At 36.3% G+C, this 23600-nt stretch overlaps 1 protein-coding gene across 11 annotated transcripts in view; it reads right to left on the bottom strand.

The window, feature by feature from the left end:
• Nucleotides 1-1148: 1148 nt before the first annotated feature.
• Nucleotides 1149-23600, bottom strand: part of SLIT2 (slit guidance ligand 2) — a 271791-nt gene continuing 249339 nt past the window's right edge. For 6 of the 11 annotated variants that reach the window (XM_075420615.1, XM_075420617.1, XM_075420616.1 and 3 more), the window contains 7 exons: nucleotides 22159-22296; nucleotides 21827-22067; nucleotides 21366-21496; nucleotides 14076-14230; nucleotides 8702-8990; nucleotides 4027-4238; nucleotides 1149-2942 (listed from right to left, as the gene is read on the bottom strand). In XM_075420615.1, coding sequence (XP_075276730.1) covers nucleotides 2701-2942; nucleotides 4027-4238; nucleotides 8702-8990; nucleotides 14076-14230; nucleotides 21366-21496; nucleotides 21827-22067; nucleotides 22159-22296 — 1408 coding nt within the window. In that variant the 3' untranslated portion in view covers nucleotides 1149-2700. Of the gene's footprint in view, nucleotides 2943-3597; nucleotides 3690-4026; nucleotides 4239-8701; nucleotides 8991-14075; nucleotides 14231-21365; nucleotides 21497-21826; nucleotides 22068-22158; nucleotides 22297-23600 lie in introns of all 11 variants that reach the window. The other 5 variants (XM_075420619.1, XM_075420620.1, XM_075420622.1 and 2 more) reach the window with 5 other exon arrangements.

Raw genomic sequence — 23600 nt, 5'->3', positions numbered from 1 at the left:
TATCACAAGAGACTTGATTTAGGCATGAGAAAGGTGTCAGGATGACCCCCCCACCACTAAGAAAATTATCCCTCGTCATGCACAGTGGCACACCTTGTCAACGCTTAAGGACTTCCAATGGTGAGAATAGAGGGCTGCTCAGGTTTCTAAGGCAAGCTGAGTCACTGCTTGATGTAAGTGCCTTACATTCCTCCAGAGTGGTAGGTGCCAAAGTTGTTTGGGGTTTTTTTGTTTTTATTTTTTTAATTCTCAAGTTTTTGTTTAGTTCTGCTTAGAGACCACAAAAAGTCCCTGTCTTGATGGCTCCAGGATCACCAGTAGCTGCTAGCATTGCTTGAATACCAGTGCAAAGTTCCTCTTTCTCTGTCAGTATGAGGACAGAAAGCCGTGTAACTTCAGATACTTGGTACAGGGATTTTCATCCTACACAGAAAAACAATACTGTTTATCCAAGAATGCTATGTAAGTACCACTATGCAATAATGGCTTCTTTTTCCTCAAAGCTACCCCTATTTACAGAAGATTATTTAGAAGTCATAGAAACTGCAGAGAAGGCCTTATGCCAAAGGCTGTTTCATTGGGTATTTAGACAAATTCTGAAGCTGACTAAGTAAAATAAATACAGAAGTATTTGTAAAAGTTATATTACAGAAGAGAAACCTGGTTAAGTATCAATCCCATTCAATTGCTTTAATTTAAAATACTTAGTTCAAGATTAGTGAAAAGGAATCCCTCTGAAGAATCAAATTACTTGCTAAAAGAACTGTCAAATTGCCATTTGTATAACCATTAAAATATTAGGATTGACTCAATTTGCCTTTTCATGCAGTGTACTTTAAATAAAGTCTTCTGTTAATTTTGGTATGATTTCAGCTTTGTTTGCAATGAACTGACATTTTCAGATGTCACTGCCTGTAGGTATAATAATCCCAAGTTAGTTCCTCCTTCAGATTTTCAGCAATGAATACACTAGATCTAGGGTTGGGTTTTATTCTGTTTTTTACCAAATATTCTTTGCAACTACAGATGTTTAATTAACGGCTGTTAGACAATTTAAACCTCTCAGAAGAATACAAATAAAAGCTGTTAATGAAGTAAATATCTGTTTAATTTACAAACATCAGTAGCATTACTGATATCAGTCCAAATAAGACAAAGCACACTGCATTACACATGTACATCTAACTTTTTTTTGTAAAAAAAATAATAAAATAAAATTGAAAAACATCTGCATTTTTACAGGGTACCCTGGGTTTTACTGAAAGAAGAACACAACCCACTATTAATTACCAATTCTACATTGTAATTTAGCAGCAACATGTTAACATGGGGAACATTAGGGCAGTAAAGTAGTTTTATTATTTGGGGAAAGTCACAGTTCTTGATAGCATAGCCTTTTTTTTTTTTTTAAATAAAAAAGGTAAAGACCTCCATGGGAATATTAATTTATAAAGACCTACCTTCTAATGTCATTTTCTACACGCCATCTTATTTTCTGTAAGTACTGCATAGAGGGAAAATTAACTTCTCTACATTTGCCACCTATTGTAAAGACATTTTCTGTCATACATTACAGGTTCTTGGAAGGTGTCCTGAATATCTGCTGTATGTGAAAACTGCAGATTGTCATCACTTTCAGATTCAGTGACACCAAGCGGTCAGATGCTAAGGAAAAGCAAAAGGAAGGAGAAAGGGGAGGAAAAAACAGACCAAAAACATTTACCCCAAGACGAATGCTACGTTAGTTCTATTGCAAAAAATCCTGATTTTTAAGCCCTTTTAAAAACAAAAAAAATTACAAAAATACTGGGACAAATATAAATTAATATATATTAAAGCATTGAAAAACAGTAAAAGGGATGGCCTAAAAGGGTTAAGTACAATGTACTTTGATACAATAAATATTTCTCAATGAAACCGAATACTGTATAGAGTTGTTTAGAACTCATAGAAACAGAAATCCATATTATTACTAATTTATCCATCAATAATCTATTTTTATCATCCCCGAAACATTTATATTACAAAAAATTAATACTGGAAAAGGGTAGATCAACACTTTTTTATGATTCTTTTGCTAACATGCTGACATAAAAGTATACATCATCAGGAGATTTCAGGATTATAGTATATTCTTATATCTCCCATTTCCCATCCATTAAATGGGACTCGATCTTCTGAAGATGCTTAATAATTCCAAAAGGTAAAATGTATTTCATACAATTATTATTTCTGTATAATCTGATTCTTTTCACTCATAATGCTTCCTCATCCAAAGGTAAGTGATTGGCGTGGTCTGTCAAGACAATAAAATATACTGATACGAAAGTGAAAAAACAAGCCTCATGTTCTAGTCAATATTTCCTCTCTGAGCTGTTAAGTTGAAAGTCACATGTGTATAGTGTCAGTGTATCTTCAGCATGTTATAAAGAAGAATCCATGTTAAAAGCAGTTAAAGTTTCCCATCTCTGTTGCAATGTTACCAGGTCTTTTTTTTTTTTCTTCAAAGCTCCTCTTGGTTATGAGTTCAAGCACTTGAATCTTTTCTCAAATGAAGAAAAAGTCTTTATTCTCATAATAAAAATAAGTCTGTTCTGTATTTTACAATATATTTCAAATATTTCCACTATGAAGCAGTAATTAGTCCGACACGGTCAATAAGTATACAACATTTTCAAACGACAAGTGTGACAGGGACACTTAGGAGGGACAATCTGTACAGCCACACTTCACCACTTTTTCAACCTCGTCCACAAATGACGACCCGTCAGTGCACTCGAAAGAGTATTTCCGTCTCTTGCTCCTCAGTGGCCCACAGCACTGCCCGGCTGAACATCCACCTTTACACTCTAGTCTCGATACCTTCTTGGTCGTCTGGCACGCAGCATACCCTTGCTGCTTTTGGTAGTAATCTCGGATTCGTTCCCCTCGACAAGAGATTTCTGTAGAAAACAACATTTAAAATAAGAGATACACTTCTGAGACATAGGTCAAAGTGTGATTGACATTGCTGAGGAAGATGCTGTGTTTCTAATTGCACTTTGGATTGATGTTTTAAAGTTTGACTCAGACTGTACATTGGAAACGAGTGGTTCTACCAAACATAATTTGATTAATGCTGAGTTTTATTTCCTATACCTCTTATTTTCAGCAAAGTTTATATTATGTATATGTAAACCATAAATACAAAGCTATTACAATGACAAGAAAATTGGAAGCTTAAATCTTTTCCTCTTTTATAAAAATACACATCTTTTGTTCCTACAGTGCTTGCAGCTGGTTCTATTTACCATAGGGAAATGTTTCAGAGAGCATGCAGTTTAATTTATTAGACCTAGAGTTTAATATTATTCAAACTGTTATTTAATACAAGTTACATTCCACTAACTTCATAAATTACTGAGGTATAAAACCAGCTAAAAATGAGACGCCTGTTAAAAGTTCTACATCCATATTCTTTTATTCTATTCACATCTATGTACAATTAAAAATAAATGCCATCTGGGGTAAGGGAAAGAGAGGGAAAGGGAGAACTTTGATAGACAAAGGAAAAAGAAAAAGGTAGGGGAAAAGTCATCCTGTTTTCATCCATCTCACCTGCATAATTCGCTGTGATAAATCAGTTGAAGCTGAGAGGTCAAAAGTAGAGTTTGTGATAAAACTAGGAGCAGAATCATTGGATTTGGCTTCTCAGTTGCAGAAGGCAGAGAAACAATAAATACAGAAAGATACAGCAGGTAAAAGGTAATAGTTAAATATAGTAAAAATGTGTTTCTGAATAAAGACAAAAAAGAGAAACGTTTTCACAGCAAAACAGTTGATGAAAAAATCCTCAAAATGTAAACAAATTCATGGAAAAAGTTTGATTTTTCTCTCAGCGAGATAAATTCTTATGGTAAAAAAAAAGGCAACAAATGTGTGTATCGTGGGGAAAAAAAGTTGGTAATGTTTTTGGCTGTTCATGTTTTAATAAAAAAAACTCTTTTCTAAGACCAAAACAGCAGCATGATTTTTAGGTTTTTTTACCTTTATCACAGTTGTCCCCCGTGTATCCACTGCTGCATTCGCAATATGGTTTCCCAAGTCCTGAAAGCCTACATTTGCCATGTTTACACCTGATGGCTTGGCAGGGGTTAAACAGCATTTCCTCTTCATCACAGAGGACTCCCCCATGTCCCTGCAGGCATTTACAACTGTATGAAAACGCATTGATCGGCAAGCAGGTACCATGCACACATCTACAGGGGAAACAAGCCCAAGAGAATAAAAATAAATTATTCATCAAAGTTCAGGCTAAGCAACATTAGCTACAAATACTTTGGATGTATTCAGAAGAAATTGCTTTTGTTTCTAATGGACTTTTTCAGTGAGATGCAGTGAAGTGGTTTGTAATTGGTATGCAGGTTTACACAAAACAAGCTGCAGCGCAGAACTCTGTCTCACCAGAAAACAGCCACTGTAGATGTGTTATGGAAGACTTTTACAGGCCTCAGTTATGAGAACCAACATTTCCTGTCTGCCTACATTTTCAGCATGCTTTTGAGAAGAACACAGCAAACTCAGGCCCAAATGTAATGCACTAGAATTAAGCAGAGAAAAAGGATACTCACCTGAAATTCTGGTTCTTGTATCATTTAAAAAACACCCATATTGTCACTCATGAAGTATGGGGCTCCCAGCACAAAGACAGGTCAGGCACTTCCTAACTGAAACTTTTCTGACCCAAACAACGGCAGTTTCAAAGCTGAGCACATGCTCCTCCTTCAAACGCATTAGTCTGCACTGCCAACTGCCAGTAGTGTGGTCGTACAACGTACGAGGCAGGTCTTCACTTGGCTGAAAGCCAGCAGCTCTCATCTAGTGCCCATGCAGAAACTCACCTGAGATGAGGTTGCATGTTATTGAGTCTCACCCAAGTGATTAAACTAGCTACTTGCTCAGCTGAGCTTTGCTAAACATTTGTGGCAGGCTCCAGACTTGTTGTTAGACAAAAAAGACTGTGAGTTCAGCTGCATCTGCTATGTTCTGAAGTACAGTCGTATGGGAACGCATAGCTGGTCTCACTTGTCTGAGGGGTGGTGTTTCCCAAAAGGAGGATGTTTAATTACCTGTTCCTAGCTGTAAACTGAAGATTAGGGAAATTCATCTGAAAACATCACCAATGACTTGGAATAAAATCACTTCCCTTTGTTCATTTGGTGGCACAGGGTCAATAACTTTCTTCCTAGAAATAATGTTATTTTCTTTAACTGTTGTCTTGATACACAAGTTTTCTATTCACATACTGTTTCCTAGGGGGACCACGGTGAAGATTCCTCTGTAGAGAGGAATGTAATCCAGATGTTCAAGGTCACAGTCACCCTTCCTAGTGTTTCTCCTCTCATAATGTTTTTTTGTATTGTAAGATCCCTGAGACCACAACCTCCTTAGCAGCCAACTAAATAAATATATAAATAAATAAATGAAAAACTTTAGATTAAAAAAAAAAATCCCCTTCACTCTAAAATGAAATACTTTGTTTCAATTTGAAGATGGCAAAAATTCATATAAAATTGCATTTCACAGCAAAAAAAGGATTCTGTTAACAACAACATCTCATTTTGAAATTTCTTAGATAACATAGTCTGTATTTCTGGAAACTTTTTGCTATGTACTCTACTCCTTCAGTACAGCAAGAAATTTGGTAAAATTGAAAAGAATGCACAAAACTAACTCTGACAAACTTGCATTAACTATTTAAAACTGTTATAGACTATAAGCATCAACGTGTTCCACTCATCAGTGGAATCTACATTACAATTCTCCATCTGTACCCCTGATTCTCCACAAGTGCTTTAGCATGGTCTAACTAGGAGGAAAAAGTATGGGAAGTCAGTCTCATCACAGCATATTCAAATGGAAGGCACAACACATAGCCCCCATTCCCATATCCAGTTTGGGATTAAAAACTGCAAATATAAAACTTAATTAACAGCTTAAGCACTTCCAACATCCCTAGTATGCAAGAATCTGCACTTTTGAAGCAACTATGTTCCCTAAAAAATTCCAAATTGTTCCTGTGGTTGAAGTCTGATAGCTTAGACAGTATCACAAGGCAGATGGCTTGTGTTTAGTTTTCATTGTGTTTAGCATTTATCTGTTCGCCATTTATAAATCAACCACTTTTAGGACTTCCGATCTATGAAGTTACTCAGGTGACACTGGCATCATGTCATATTCTATATAGGCTGTTTTAGATATCAAAGCAATCTGTGTCAGGATCTTTGGTAAAGATCTGATTGACTTAGAAGATGACTAAATCTTAGCTAATGCCAACTCTCACGCTTTTGCTTCCACCTGTTCTTTGAAGCCCTAAAATTCATGTTCAGGCTGTACTGAAAGGAACATCAAGCTAAGTGCAAACTCTCAGGCACAGTTTCATCTTCTCTAATTTTAGGTACCTATGTCAGGCACTCAAGTTAGATGTATAATTCTCATAAGCTCCCCACGCAGTCATGGACAGAAATGAGCTTATCCAGAGGGTGATTACAGAATCACAGAATCACAGAATGGTAGGGGTTGGAAGGGACCTCTGTGGGTCATCTAGTCCAACCGCCTTGCCGAAGCAGGGTCACCTACAGCAGGCTGCACAGGACCGTGTCCAGGCAGGTCTTGAATATCTCCAGAGAAGGAGACTCCATAACCTCCCTGGGCAGCCTGTTCCAGTGTAGACCACTTGAGTTCTAACTGACTCCTTAGAAATGTTTTCATTGCTTTACTGCATATAGAGAAAACTTGGTCACTATGTTCCTAAGTTAAGTGCCTAGATTTAGGTAAAATAAATCTAAGCCTTGAGCATTTTCATGGTGTGCAGGGATCTCTAAAAGATCCCTGACATTTCCAAAACAGAGATCACAGTGGTAAGTCTGTTTCTCAGAGAAAGTGGAATGTTATAGTGTATTAGGCAGACAAAATGCATCTATTCAATAGACAGGATTTAGAGGTGAATCAAGAAATACAGAATTAAAATCCCCAGGAACTAAAGAGCAACAAAACCCTCCTTCACTTCAAATAAACAATTTTCGTTTGGCTTTCTCTCCAAAAAGCTCATGGTACTGTGTACAGCTGAAACAAAACCAGTACTTTCAAGGGCTAACGAAATACTAATCTTGCGCTCTCTTAATTCTACCATTGTTACTGCCTGTATCTGATACTTGCCAAGTTTTGTAAATTATTGCAAAAAGCATTCAGTTTGGGAGCTGATGTGTATAGTTATAAGAACCTATAGTGAATCTAATTTTTCAAGGACAGTTCAAAGGAATTCTTTGGTTTTTCTGATTATAGAACTTGATGCTTACAGTTCCATGTTATTTTTGACTCCTAAAGTATAAAATGGATGTCATAGACATCACATTTGCATTTTTTAACCTGCTGTAACTTCCTTTCTTTATCTCTTAAGTTACTGTGAAAGAGGACAGGGTAAGAAAAAGACCTGTAAACAATGAAGTGCTGTAATGATATGCCCCAAAAATTCACTGCTGTGGCTTTGGGAAGAGTTCAATACTTAATAGTACTGAAAAAGTCTGTAACCAATGTAAACAATGCTAACCGCATTATAGAGCATGCTAAAGTGGTGTAAAAAGCTTTAAAGGGTCAGAGTCTCCACATACACTATGTGAAAAGATCACATAAACGTCATTTTATATGGGAGTTCAAAATCATCTTATGAGAATGTCTTGGCAAACTCAGTCCACTGGTCCTGAAAAGTCAAAAGTTACATAGGCCAGAGCACTGAAAAAGCATCAGCAAAAAGATCCAAGCAGGCTTACTTTACATTAAAAAAATAAAAGATAAAAAAGAGACGTTTGCCAAACCGCAGTAAGGACAGTGGTAAGGGCAAACAGAATGACATCTTCTTGCCCATGACCAATAAATCCTGAAAAACTTTCAACTTCTGAAGTTTCTGATCTTCTTGTGCTGGGAGACCATGAGCCCAAGAAATGAATCTGTCTCTATAGTAAATTTAAAAGATGAATACGCATAGATATCAATACTCTTATATACAAATATACACATATATTTTGCACTCTCTCTCTACATATATATATACACACACATATATATACACGACCCTCTCTGTAAGCATACATAAAATGCCCAACCTAAAATGTTCTAGCCAAATCAGCAAAAAGAGTTAGCACACATGGACTTAATCAGATGTTCACCATAAAGGCAGAAATCTATTTTCCTGCTAAAACCTGGGGTACTGTGAAAATATAAGAACATTAGATATACCTATTGTATCAAGTTATAAAGCATATTAGAGAATAATAATTCCTCATTTTATACAATTATAAATAAGCAAATAGATTATTTTTTTTCCATTGGCTACTTCTTCTAAATCATTTTTATACCAAATGTCATGCCAACACTTGCACCAGTGTAACTCGTTACAGAAGTATCCATACAGAAGTATGTAAGAGCATAACCGAGGCTTTAGCCAGAACTTAAGCGAGATGTGTGTATCTGCTCCCCTAAACTCGGTACTTTTCCTCACTAAGTTTATGGAAAGAATATACTATAACCTGGATGCTTTTTTCACTTTTACATGCCCAGGATATTTTGTTTCTGGCTGAAAAAAGTGTAAACTATGAAAAAAATATACATAACAGGACACTTATATGCATTTTATACTACTGTTTTAGCTTGAGGAAGGACATACTTATTTCCAAGACATGGGTCATTAGTTTGTTGATCACACAGGGGTCCAGTCCATCCTCCTTCGCACTCACAGGAAAAGCCTGACTGGCTGGTAGCATGGCATGTTCCATGCACACAAACTTTCTTGTGACAAGGCTCGCAACCTGGAAGAATTCCCACTTGCAGCGGCACATTTCTGAAGTCCTGGAGTTCACTGTTGATATACAGATTACGGATGCAACCATGGAAGCTGGTCCCATTCTGTCCCGGAGACTGGCGTAAAGCTGCTATGTTATTTTTCACAGGCATGCCTGAGAAATTAATAATAGCAAATAATCAATGTAAACATTGGTAGAATTTTCTATACCATTTTCCCTATTTTTTAAACTTTTTTAAAGAAGTATTTCTTCCTAGTTAATTATTCAGCCTACAACCATGAGCAGTGATCTAGTATGTGGAAATTGTCCTGGTTGTCAAGCATGCATGCAAACCAGCTCCACATTTGTAAGTTTCTAGGTCCAGCTAAAGAGATGTATATAGGAATTCATACAGGACACTCACAACTGCAGGAAGGTTCAGATACATGCCTGTTTTTTGACCTAGTGCAATTAAGTCCAGGATAGTACGCAGTTTCTGAATCTTGGAAAAACAAAAGTTGTTGAAATTCAGCAGCTGATACATGATCTTTTTGTAAGCTGCTAAGATACTCATATCCAAAAGAATTTAGTAGGACCAGCTCATCAATTTGGAGCTGGCATACACATTTCAAATGTGAAATTTTGCTAGTGAAAATTCTTGGAAAGAAAAGCTCAACAGAAGGAGGTTCCTGTTCAGCACGTCTGAAAAACAGATTAATAAAAAAGCCACTCATAGTTTGCCATTACAGTTTTAAACAAAGGTAGTCAATAATAACAATAATTCAACATCAAAATACTTATGTGTAGATATCTCTAGATAGTGCAAATGCCCCTGATGTTGACCATTTTCAGAATAATTATTCTTTTGTAGTTTATAATTGTTACAAGTGTAATTGGAGCAGGACGTATATGCAATGCAGTTATTCTGTTGTGATCAGTTAATCATTTAAGACTAATTCAGAAGGAACATTATTGTTAAACATTGTTTCCTTGTCAAAATGAAGTATCTTCTATTACTATCGCTCCTTTTTTTTTTTTAACTTATTGCCAACATATTGGCCTACATCAGTTTACATTCAAACAATTAATACACAGATGCCTAAATACCTCCTAAGCCTAATAAGTAAAGGAAATCAAAGTGTACTGAGCATTAGAAAAGGATCTGTTTAGCAGAAAATAAATATGCTTCTTAGTTGCACAGGTTTATTTATAGGCAAAATTAACAATTTTCATTCTGGTACTTGTTAAGATAACAACCACAGAAAGAGGTAATGTTCTACACAGTTGCTCCTTAATTGTGCAAACTGACATTTCTGATAGTTTTCTGTAGTTACTCTGAACAGTTAAGAGTAATGCAGAAGTGCTATGCAACCTAATGAATTAATACTAGTAGTAGTGGTTTCATTTAAAGATTATTGTAATTTCATTTGTGCTAATCTCCAGTGATTATAGAAATGAACAATATTGCATCCACGCTGCTGAGAAGCCTAATCTTCTTTGATCTTATGATTTACATAAAATAGGCTTGAAACTGTTATATTAAAGGACTCAGACTACAAACAATCATTAGCTTCCATTTTCCCAAAACCCTTTGTTGTATTCTCAAAATCCAGGGACAAGGCAGAGTTACCAATGCCTCTTCACCCTCATGTCTCCCTTGAAAGCAACACTCGGCAAATGTTTAGGCGTATGGCCTGAGGTATCTAACAGCAGAATAAATGCACTGAATTTATCCATTGTAAAAATAAAAGCTTCATAAAACTAAGTACACCAATGCAGTGCTAAGCTAGATGTTATGCTTGTAAGTGTCAGGAAATTTAGATATGATCTCTGGGAACTACATGAGCATGTATCACACCAGATAATATGAGGTATATCACATGTAATTCAGATAATTTTTTGTCTATAATCTCTAATATGGAAGACATTTGTAAACACATTGCAAGCATATACACACGCTTTTAGCCTACACACTTGTTGCTGCTTCTAGCAAGTTACCAGGTGTTAGAAGGCCTAAGTGTGTGCAAAAGCTACTCATATTCTTTAGCAGTATTTCCTAGATAACTTTTAGATAAAGGTTCTTCAGCAGTTAGGAAAGAACTCCCCTAGAAACAATGCAGACAAATATTTCAGCTCTATTTTCTGAAAGGTAAGAAAGTAGTTCCCGTCCCCCTTTAAGCTTTTGGTCACTGAACCTGCCTACAGATAAATTACCAAATTACTGCTCAAGGAGGCAAATGGTAAGACCACTATTAAATAACAGCCATACAATAACACTGTCAGAATGAGTATGTCATTCCGAAGCTGCTAGAGCAGAGCAGGCACAAATGAAAAGCAGCTGATGCCCTACCTGTTTCAGAAATAGGGACTTCCATGAAACAAGGTGCCACTCTCAACTAGTAAAATATACTGTAATTTCTGAGAGAAGAATGTGAAGTATCAGTGAAGTCGGTGACCTCTTTGAAGAGTTTTTGAGAAGAAACAGATTGTCCCTTAAGACTTCTTACAAAAAAAACCATGGGCTTTCAACATGATTTACTCAAATCTGTTACAGAAAGACTGAAAAATATCCAGTGTGTGTATTCTGACCACACAAGGGCACCACACAGTTGGAAAAAGATCAAAAGAAAGAGAAGAGTATAAATTGATTAACCCACTTACTGTAAAAAAGAAGTTAAATCATCCCTTCCAAACCAACCTATATATTGTGACCCAAAAATAACTTCGTAAAAAAAAGGGGGGGCCACAGGGAGAGAGAAAAAGAGAGAGAGAAAGAGAGAGAGAACCATAGAAGGGCTTGCTGTCAAGTCTGAATTTCATCCTGCCAGCTGAGGTGATGCTTACCAGAAATGCCATTTTAGCAGGAAGGTGATAAGACTAAGTGTAAGCTACATGATGACACAGGTGTCAAACTAAGACTTTGGCAAAGATAAAAATACTGCATAAAATCCTAGTGAGAATTTGAGTTCTTAACTGACAGAAATGTGTGATCAAATTCTCTAAAAATTCTAGATACAGTTAGATAAGACAAAACTGAATGAATCTCAAAAAGATGGGTAATGTAAAAATACAAGAGTGAAAGTGAACTCTCTCAAGAATTTTAAAGAGCATAAAGAGATAAACATAGATAAAGAACAGAAAAGTTTAAGAGCTGAATATCAACCTACTGCTTTTTTGCTTTATTTTCTAATAATGTGCTTCTAATAATGGTTTTCATTCTGTTTTGGACCAATATTTTCTATGACAGCGGAAGTAATTGTTTGGAGCCTGAATGTGAAGAATAGAAATAGAAGGAACACGAGACCTCTCTAAAGAATATGTACTAGGATGAAAAAGACTCCTGCTCTTAGGAATCAAACCACTGAAGGAAAAGATTATTTCCAAAAATTATTTCTTCTGATACTTCAAGTTGATGGTGCAGATTAGTATGATTCTTCTAATGGAGACACAGATCTGCAAGGTGAAGAAGCAAGGAGGAGAACCACATGTCACAAATCAACAAATAAGTGTTAGTACTGCACAGAATAAATGTTTATAGTTGGCAGTCTAGACTCATTTCATCAAAAGGTGCCCATAGCAGACAGAGGGATCATTCTACACCAAGCTCAGTTTTCAAGAAGTAGTAAAATTTGCCTTAGCAGTCATTAAATAACAAACTGATGTTGACAATACAAGTAAGCGACAGTGTCGTCTTAGCATCTAGGAACATCTCTTCTTCCAAAATATGTGGCATAGGACAGTATGTAAAAAACAGAAGCGATACATGTGAAAATATGCAGATGTACTTCCACAAGGCAATCCTCCTTTAAAGATTCATAATATGAAGCAATTGTAAAGGCAGCTCATACATTCGATAATTATAATTCTTTTCTCTGCTTGTAGGGGGAATGATGACTAAAGTTGAATTCTGTCTTGTACTTCTTCCCATCTTGGATAGAAAGAGGCAATCACAAAATCTGGAACGATCTGACAAAAAGCTGAAGTGTTTGAAGGGAAGAATGGGGATTTTCGTAGACAAAAGTTAACTTACCCCTCATCACTTGTAACGGAGGCACTTGTTATACTAGTTTTGTAGAAGAAAAAGACTATTCTTGATCAGCATCAAAGCAGCTTCCTGTTTTTCTATTTCATTTGAGATAATCTAAGCAACTATCCCGAGCTTTTCTGTATATTTAGAAAGAGGATAAATAGCACCTTCTCTAGAGAAAATAGGAGTCTCACAAATGTAATACTGATAACATAATCTTTTGCAAGGAGCCAAGTTGCTCAAGTTTAAAAGCTTAGACATAAAATAGTTCTTAAGAATTAGACAAAATGAAAAAGAAAGTAGGTATCCTTTTTACAGAAAGAATGGAGTAGAAGGAGACTCCTTACCTGTCTCCTGTATGAGTGTAAGATTAAACAAAGTAGAAGATGAAGATGGTAGAAAATATCAGCAGTGTTTAAAAACCATGCTGACTCTCTGATCACTAAGAACTTAGACTTGCTACCAAGGACAGTAAGAAGGCACAAAGTGGTGGCTGAAGTTTCTGACTCTTTTACCTACATTATGCAGGCCCATCAGAAATTCAACAGAAACTCCTGGTTAAAACAATGGTCTTGAATTCATAATTATACAGAGTAAATTGCAGGAAGTGATCACAAATGTTTCAAATAGTTTACCTCCACAATCAAATACTACCAGTTTTAATGAAACAAATAATTCTTTCTGCTCAAAACAAAAAAAACCCAACAACAAATCCTGCCACATACTGTGAGGCCACCAGCCAGCCAGTTCCCTTCTTACCTAATATCATAACTCCTATCAGCCCTAAGCAATGAGATCTCCAGACATAAGTTATACTTCATGGCTTTATACATTGCTATCATTTCCTGCAGATACCTGTACAGTGAAACACAAATGTAAAACATGGCTGAAACAGAATGCTACTGTTTTACACTTTCTGAACAGGCATTGCTGAATCTTCAGGTAGGTAAACAATGTTAAACACACTTCTTCAGTATAATAAAAAGCTACATAACAGTAGAAAATTATGGAATTTTACAGTGGGCAGAAAATATCCATACTGGTAAAAAAGCAACAGGTGCAGTCTGAGAACACACTATTTGTTAAAATTGAAACTATTGAGATTAACTGCTTAAGTTTCACCTTAACGTGTTATCTCAATGCACAAGTTTCTTACTCTGTGTTTATTAATGCATGCTACCAGAGTAAATTAGCTATGATACTGTCAGCAAGAAGCAGTAAGATCCTCTTACCTCCTACATACAGCGGAGAATCAAAATTCAGAGTGGATTGCTTGGACAAATTGGTAATTATCTTGGGGCTTCCTCCATCAACAGATAAAGACAGAATTTGATCCATAGCTAGCAGCTCCACAACGTGGAAATTGCCATCATTAATAGTTTCCACACTGCAAAATAAACATTAATATTAATTTTAAACAGGTGATGGTCTGGTTAGAACAGTTTTTGATCTTCTTGCCATTTAAGATTTAGTACAGCTTCAGAACAGAACTTCTCCAGGAGTGCAGTCTCCTGAAAACTAGATTTTCAGCAAGGACATGCATGTATGCTTAAGAGCTAAAATAATCTAATACCCCTTCAATAACACTCTATTAATAATATGTATTGTAAATGAATAGCTCTTTTTCATTCGCAGTTATTCCTGTCCTCATCAAACAATGAACTGTGTAAACATAGATGATATTCTAAACATCAGCTGAAATACATTTACTAGGCAGGAAGCTGAACACAAAAAAAGTTTGGAGCTATACAACAATGATCAGAGGGCTGGAACACCTCTTCTGCGAAGAAACGCTGGGAGAGTTGGGGTTGTTCAGCATGGAGAAGAGAAGGCTCTGGGGATACCTTATTATGGCCTTTCAGTACTTAAAGGGGGCTTACAAAAGGATGGAGAGAGACTTTTTAGCAGGGTCTGTAGTGATAGGACAAAAGGTAATAATTTTAACCTATAAGAGGGTAGATTCAGATTAGATAGAATCTATAAAGCAAAAGAAGATGACGTAAAGAGCAAATTATTCAATATGAGGGTGGTAAAACACTGGGACAGGTTTCCAGAGAAGTTTTGGGTGCCCCATCACTGAAAACGTTCAAGGTCAGTTTGGATGGGGCTTTGAGCAACCTGGTCTAGTGGAAGATGTCCCTGCCCATGGCAAAGGGGGTGGAACTAAATGATTGTTAAAGGCCCCTTCCAACCTAAACCATTCTATGATTCTAATGTTATTTCAAGATCTTATTTGTGCACGTGTGTGTGTGTATCCTATGTATGTTCATAGTATTGGGTTTACATATTTTGCAAGTAGGAAGGCCTCAGCTGACTCCAGTGATATAGAAACCCACTATTTCATGGAATATAGAAATGCATCTAACCTTAGTCCTGCCAGACAAAATCACATCATAGGTCCTGACAGCTCCACTGATGCTAGCAAATAAAGTAATTTTTTATCTATATTAGGCATGGTTATCTCTGTGTCTTCAGCTTCTGGCTAGTACAGTGAATACTGTATTCATTTTTTTTTTTGCCTACATATAACATTTCCTTCTGCTTACTAACAAGATATGAACCCACTAGTAGGAGAATGCCCACAGGCTGTCGTATAGAAAAGGCTTCTTTCAAGCATTGTGCTTATGCTGTGTAAGGACAATCCTATATGTGTTACTAAGTAGAAGAAATGGCTGTCTATGCTTACCAGCCTCAATATCTACACAGCAAATGTTTAAGTGCAGGGTAACTACTTTGCACTTGAACACAATTTAAGTACATCAGAGATGGAAGAATAATATTACTCGATGCTGGGACTGAATATGTCATTGTACTTACACTACAACTAGCCCATTTTCCACTGGAGAATTAAGAGCTGAATGTATGGCTGCACAGAAGTTATGACAATGAGCTGTAGTCCAGAGACTAGTCATTATAACCATTCCTATGGGAGCCTTTATTTGCTTCAGGGCACCATCAACTAAGTGAGATTAAGCCTTTGAAAAAAGTTATTTAAATGAACCAATTGTATGATAGCCTGAGATGGACTGAACAGTCATACAGTAAGTTAGCTCTTCTCATTAGGAAAGCAGCATAGCTGAAAGGGATTAGCTTCCTAAATCTCAAGGCAAAAATCAAGCAAATTACCTTATAATGTCCTTAGTGATGTTTTAATTAACCTAACTGTTTTTGTCCTGGAACAGATCAGAAGCACTCACATGGTTGTTAACATCTGTGACACATTAAATAGCTTCTTAGCTATTTATTACCAACTCGAACTACGCGGACAGGCTCAGCTCAATATGGATAAAAGGTCTGCATGGTAGCATGCATGCTTTACGTAAACTCAGCTCTGTGTGAAAGTGCAAACACACAACAGAGCAGACACCGGCAGAATAAACACTTTTTGGGAGTTCAGGAGGGGGACTGCCAGGTTCCACAGGGGGAAGAAAAAGGTCAGAGTTCATCATTCCTAAAGAGTAAGGTCTATTCAAGGTATTAAGATGGTTTGTTTGCTATGATCAAGCAATAAGAAAAGTGCCAGGATTAATTTATTTAACACATTGCAATGGATCCAGGGAAAAAGTTGTGCTAAGAAATCAAAATGCATATGACTTCTTGACTTAAGTAAGTAAGAAACTTTAATATAATGTTCTTGTTTCTAGGAAACTTATGTTATTTTACAACTTATTAGCCTTTCACACAATAGTATATGAAAAGATGAGAGCAACACAGAACATGCATTTTTATAGCAGGAGGTCATTCCAGGGGTGTATAAAACATAATGTGTAAAGTGAATATGTGTCTGTTAAGAGTTATTATTAAAAGCTTGTAGTTTAAACTGTTTTACTGGTAAAAAATTACTGTAGAAAGAGGAGCCCTCCTAGGTAAGGGTGGTTTAAATTAATGGGGAAATAAACACAAGGCATATCTGTGCAATATTTCCTGCCAATGCACTTACAGTACTTCTAGCCCATTTCCCATTGGAGAAATGAGAGCTGAATGCATAGATCCTAATGAAAAGCTGTAAGAAAAACTGATTTAAACCTTCTGGAACTCTGTAGAAGAATAATGATTCGGGAAGAAATATTCTCATATTTCCAGTAAATATATGATGAAAACTAGTTTACAGAATGAAAAGGTTGGGGGGTTTTTGTGTGTCAAAAACATTTAAAAATGGACGTCCAGACAGAACAAAACCGAAGTGCATCAACTTTTCCCAAATAACCATCTCCAGTGAATTAATTTTATTGGTCTTGGCACTGCCATCATCTCATCTTGTTACTCAGATTGACTGATGAGTGTTTTCAGGATGATGGCTCTTTCTGCAGTCAGTTCCCATTGGTAAAGCATTTCTCATTCTCTCTACACAGCTAGAGTGCTGTTATTGTAGATTCTCCATATTTATCATGATTAAATTATCTGTTTGTAACTTTGTTTTGTTGCTACTGCAAGCACCTCTGTAGGCTTTATAGCTCCCATTTAACTCCTTTTCAACACACCATTTCTTGACTGCCATTTATGTTACAAAACTTCTATTTGAATCTCTCTATTGGCTGTTTTTTATTTTGTCCTCTGTTTCAGGCTTCTCATCATTGTTCAGCAGAGTATGACGTCTTATTCTTTTTCCTATACTATCCGTGAATCTTCACTTCCTTAATGAATACTGCAAAACTCTTGATAAACTGCTCAGTTTTTAAATTTCCTTTCTGTCCTTCTCACTGTAAGCAACTTCCCGTCTTAGTTTGCAAACTATCTACTGTGTTACCAAATCATTCTTAGTTAAAATGCTCTTTTTTTTGCTATCTCCCTGATAAAACATAGTACATTAACCTGTTTTCTTTTATAATTCATCACCTATTGATATGGAGTCTGGCTGGGATGGAGTTAATATTCTTCGTAATAGCTGATTTGGTGCTATGCTTTAGATTTGTGACCAAAACCATACTGATAACGCACAAATGTTTTAGCTGTTGCTGAATAGGTTTTCAGCATCAGGGCCTTCTCTGCTTCTTATTGCCCCCCCCCCCCCCCCCCCCCCCCCGTGAATAGATTAGGGATGCGCGTGAGGTTAGGAGGGCACATAACCAGGCAGGTGACCTGAACAAATTAAAGAGACATTCCATGCCATATAATGCCATGGTCAGCAGTAAATTGAAGGGCAGGGGGATGTTTAGGTAGGTTAGACATCTTGTGCTTGGGAACTGGCTAAGCATCGGTCTACCCATAGGAGATGGTGGGTGGTTGCAACTGCAGCACTTGTCTTCTTTCTTCCTTCCTTCCTTCCTTCCTTCCTTTCTTTCTTTCTTTCTTCCTTCCTTTCTTCCTCCACTTTTTCTGACTTTTATTTTTCCTCTTCTATTCCCCTGTCCCACTGGGGGTGGAAGGGGAGGTGAGTGAGTGGCTGTGTGGCGCTTAGCTGCCTACCACAGCACTATTTCACAGTATTAATTTAGCTATTTATAGTTTTGGTAAACTTCAACTGTTTCTTCTAAAATTTTCCATACTCAATGGTGCCCGAAACTGATTTTTATTTTTCTAAATGACCAGATAGTTTCCCAAATTGAAGGGAACACACTCCTGTCTCTTATGCTTATATTAACTCTGCTTTGCAGGCCGTGACATTCGCCAGTGGACTGGCACTATGTCTATCCATTGGTCATCTTTCTGAAAATCCACTGAGGCAAGGTGTTAAAATCTTGAAAACATGGAAGTCTGCAGAAACTGGGGGGGCTAGATCCCCAAATTATTTGTCCATGCTGGCTATGTTTTAACACAGAGATGATTAGCACCTTCCCTCCAGCTGTACTTTTGGGCTATGGTGGTACTTGCTGGATCTGGGCCTGCCAACTCATTCAGAGAGAAGGTGTTGCATAGCTAGATCAAGGTTACATGGGCAGAGAAGGAAACTGTGTGGGTCTCATTCAGAAAAAGCGAAAATTTGGCCAAGAGAAATAATAGAAAGAGGTAGGACCGGGCAAGAAATAGTTAGAATAAAGCAAGAATCAGAGTAATGGATGGTAGAGGATTGTAAGGAAAACAGAACTGGAAATTGGGTCAATTACGAGACTGAGAAGGACAAAATAGAGAAGAGGAAATGTGAATCGGTAGGTTAATGTAGATTACGTCTGCGAGCAGTTTTTCAGCAAAGATGATCAGATCTAGCTGGCTTCTTAAAAAAGTGAGGGAGGGAAGGGAGGAAAGGAACCAAAGGGAGGGACTGAAAGAAGGACAAGAAACAGGACAGGAAACAGCTTTAAGAGATAAGAAAGATATAGAAAAACAACATGCAGTGAACGGGTGTAAAGAAGGTAAAGAGCTGAAAAAGGGCAGGAAATATCACAAAGATCCTAGGAAGGTAAAACAGTAAAAACTGAAAACAGGGATGGCTGGAAACAAAAGTTAGAAAAATAGGAATACATTGGAGAGGATGAAAGGATTAGAGTATAATGTGTAAAAGATCCTGCACTACAACATATTCCTTTTTAGAATCTGAAATAGAAATGAAATAATATCTAGAAATGAAATAATATCTAATTTGTACAACATCTATACAAATGTTGAAATGTATACATGGCTTCCAACATACGCACTTTCCTCAAGGGCAAAAGACTTCACTACAGTTGATCTCAGTACCACTACACGATGATTTTCAAATATCTCCTAGAAACTCACCATCATGATCAGTTGAAATGAAAGGGAGGTTAATAATAACAATAATAAAACAAGTGTGTTTCTGCTTCACTAAACAAGTGTCACCCTGTAACACTTCACTAAATTTACCATCCGTTTCTTCACTCCACTTGTCACATAATTCAAAAGAGCTGATCAACTGTGTAGGGAAATGCTTCTAATTGTTCTGTAACACTAACCTAACTGGGACTGTTTGTCAATTGATTACTTTATTATTCATCCCTTCTACATTTATGGTTTTTAATGTAACCTGTGTAAGTATTGTTTTCCTATCTTTTTCTAGAAAACTAAAATGGGTAAGTGTGAATTACCAGTATTTATTATATTCCAATAGTACTGGAGAAAGTGTTAAACTGATGAGAAGGAAACGTATGTTTTTAATAGAAAGAAGTATTCTCGACACATTAAACAAATGGGAGTGAAAATAACTTGAAATTACATATAGTGCTGATTCCTATTGCTTCCTATTCTCAGGGAGCTGTACTTAGCAAGATAAAAATCAACAAAAATAATTAAACTCCTGGCAAAACAATCTAGCACTATCCCAGATAGAAAAGAAAATCTTATTTTGAATTGTAGTCACTGAAAAAAGTTAATGTTTCATGCAATTTAAAATTTGTGTTAATGCAACTCCTGTAAAGTCAAATCCTATTTTTAATATATAAACATTTATACATTTCAAATACATATATTATTTCCATGTGTTAAACCATTTCACAGAATTGTAAAAAAACCTTGTGAAATATATATTGCATCAGAAAATAAAAGTAACCTTAAGATGCTTATGGTAAAAGGCTATGCTTTTACTAAACAACTTTACATTGTATTTTATAGGAATGTGTTTTTTTCCTGTGGAATGCTTTTAGTAATCTACTAAAACCACAGTTCCCTTGATGTTATTACCTAACAAAGTTTAGCATTGCTTCCCTGCTATATAAACTTAAGCTTTTTATTTTACATTGCTGTTTGCGTGCAATCATTTCTAAAAATCATTTATTAATGCAGAACAATGTCAGCTGCTACAAACTTCAGCAAGCACATATACACTAGATAAAATTTTACAACACAAAAGGTATAAATACAGCCAAAATCAGATTAAAGAAAAACTCACTTAACACCTCCCTCTTCCTTCTGAATGTATTTGTAGCAACAATAAGGCAGTCAAGGCCAAAAGTGATGCCTGTTGTCTTTTTGCTCACTCTTGCAATGTCTGTCTGCAAATTCTAAGAAGTTAAATAAAACCTCCCTGGAAATTCAGGTGGTAATTTTTCAGAGAACCAGAGAAATTTGACTTAAAAAAATCTGAAAAATTATGCTCCAGAAGCAGATGTGGATTCTGTCTCTTAATGACTTTGGAAGCAAAAACTATTTCTTTTTCAAGGGTAGTGCCTTTTTTCAGAATCAAGTTTTTAGCTTTCTCTTCACTTGCCAGGGAAAAGTCCCACATTATATGACTGCCTAATGCAGAAGAGAAGAGAAACTTCCATTTCATTTCTGCTTATGCAGTATAGCTCTGCACTTTACCATGCACACTAGAAAATTATTTGGCAGTAACATCATGGAAAAAATTCCACTTCCACATGTGAGCTTTACGCACATGTATAAATATTCTGCTGAAAGCTAACTCTTACTCAGTTTTAATGGATCAAATAATATATTATCTTTCTGACATATCTGCATTGGAGTTATCTTCCAAGCCAAATCATGTCTTCTGGCATTAGGTTTTGAATGTCTGACATTACATGCATTTGCATTTATTTCTTTTAACCATTTATTCCAAAATATGACTTTGATATAAGGAATGAATACATGTTTTGTTTCAGTTAGAAATTTGTTTCATCTGGGTTCACCTGTAAATAGCAGAGGCTGGATAAGATCCTGTGTCATAACTGACCCTCACTCTACCCCGGTACAGCTCTACCGCTATATGATCTTTATCGCCTTTGTAGAGCAGGATCCCGCTGTCTTCATCTGTGGCAATCTAGTTAAAAGAAAGAAACACTTAGAAAGAACTAAAAATGAATATTAAATCAAAATGCTGTATTAAGTGAATCTCTGAATTTACTGCCATAGTCTACTACTTCACTACAAAATTCTTCCTTGAAGGACAACCTGACAAAATTCTTTCTCTTCCTGTGAATAAGCCCATATACTTCAATATGGAGTTATTCCAGTGACTACTTTAAATTTTTACCTCAAACTGTGAAAAGATTTTTAAGTGAGCCAATGACAACTTTGGCTAATTTTCCACACCATGAAAAGTCATTTATACTCTTTTACAGATCAGAGTCTACAACACAAGCAATCTTACCTGTAGAGTGATATTGGTTTGGGGGCGTATCTTAGCTGAAGGGATTTGTAGATAGGATTCTTTGTTGACAAAGTTTATACTGATCAGCTTTTCACATTTCTCACCCTGGTAGCCTGATAAACATTGACAGATTGGTTCACTCTCTTTTACGATACACTGGGCTCCATTTTGACATTCATAATTATCACAAGGGCTGGTACGAGGTAGAACCATTGGTGGTGAAAACTCACAAAACAAGCCGCTAAATACAAACAGAAAAAATTAGTATTTCCAAAAAAAAGCAACTTTGGCAGAAGACATACATGTTTATACTGCCTTCAGATCTTTCTCACCTGTATCCTTCTGGGCAAACACATGTATATCCATTAATTGCATCAGTACACTGTGCTCCATTTTTACATTTGTTGTCCTGGCAGTCATCAAAGTCAATATCACAGTGCTCACCTACATATCCAGGTGTGCAATCACATCTGTGAGACAGGAAAGCAAGTGGGATAGCACGGTGCCTTGTAACAATACAGTGTGCTTGTGACAAAGTTAAGGAACTACTGAATTGCTTAAAACTCAAGAAAAAAAAAGCACTACTGTGACTTTGTGTGTAAAGACTACGTAGCTTAATCATGTTATTATATGGGGAATATACATATGTAATGAATCAGGTTTGCTAGTTACGCATGCTTACTCATCTGCCATTTATTGAAGAATTGTGGTTTAAATCTAGAGAGCCCTCATGAATCATTTTGACAGTTCTTCTTGGAATTTATGAGTAATGCAGAATGCTACATGATGTTGTACGTGGCTGCAAACACTAAAAATAATCAATATGCCTAGTTGCTGAAACCAAGACAAATATTCCAAGGCTTATATTCTACTGATGGATATTTTCTTTGTCAACTGAACAGTTATGAATGGACCAATGCTCCACTTATACAGTTTAGATGTTATGCATAAATTTTTCCCCTTGAAGTTCCACTAGCCTGATTTACTATAAACAGCTCCATGGTTAGTGAACTAACAGAAGTCTCAAAACACAGCCTCTGCCCTCCCCAAGCCTCCACTGAACTAGAAGCAGCATATCCTCAAGACAGTATGTAATGGTTTTTTGGGGTTTTTTTGGTTTGGTTTTCTTTTCCCCTCCCCATGCAACTCTCATTGTTAATGCTAGTGGCACTGCTTCAGGGAATTCTCATACATTAGACTGACTGAATGCCCAGAACTCTGTGAAAAATGAATGGAAAAGATCACAAATTCATGCATCCACATGATTTTTTTTTTTTTTTAATGAACATGTATGTAATTGATTTTATTAGACCTTGTGATTTCCTCCTTGGTGGTGTTTCTTTTAGAATCTAAAATTTGCTTTAACGTGGCAAGAGTGACTTTAAATAGCTGTGTAACTTCAAATTATGTACTTCAATCACATATTTGGGGATTGGACTAAATGACCTTTAAAGGTCTCTTCCAACCCAAACTATTTTATGATTCTATGAAAAATGCCTCGGTTTTTATTCAACAACATATACGAATAAGAAAAGTGAAAAAGAATAGAAAGTATGCTATTAAAAAGCTGACTGAGATATATTCTTGAATTTACTGCATGTGCTGTTTTCTGATTTGAAATCTCAGAAAGTAATATGGAAGATTAGTGTGTTAGGCAGTAAAGTATAAGATGCCAAACTAGGTTTACTGAAGTAGCATGAAGAAAATAACACACAACAATTGAAATCCAACAAGTTTTCTATTTTCTAGATGAAAACCATCAATGTAATTACAT

The sequence above is a fragment of the Opisthocomus hoazin genome, chromosome 5 (genome assembly GCF_030867145.1).
Source record: "Opisthocomus hoazin isolate bOpiHoa1 chromosome 5, bOpiHoa1.hap1, whole genome shotgun sequence".
NCBI classification, from domain to species: Eukaryota; Metazoa; Chordata; class Aves; order Opisthocomiformes; family Opisthocomidae; genus Opisthocomus; species Opisthocomus hoazin.
Note: the sequence above shows the minus strand (reverse complement) of the source record. Positions and strands in the feature narration are given on the sequence as shown.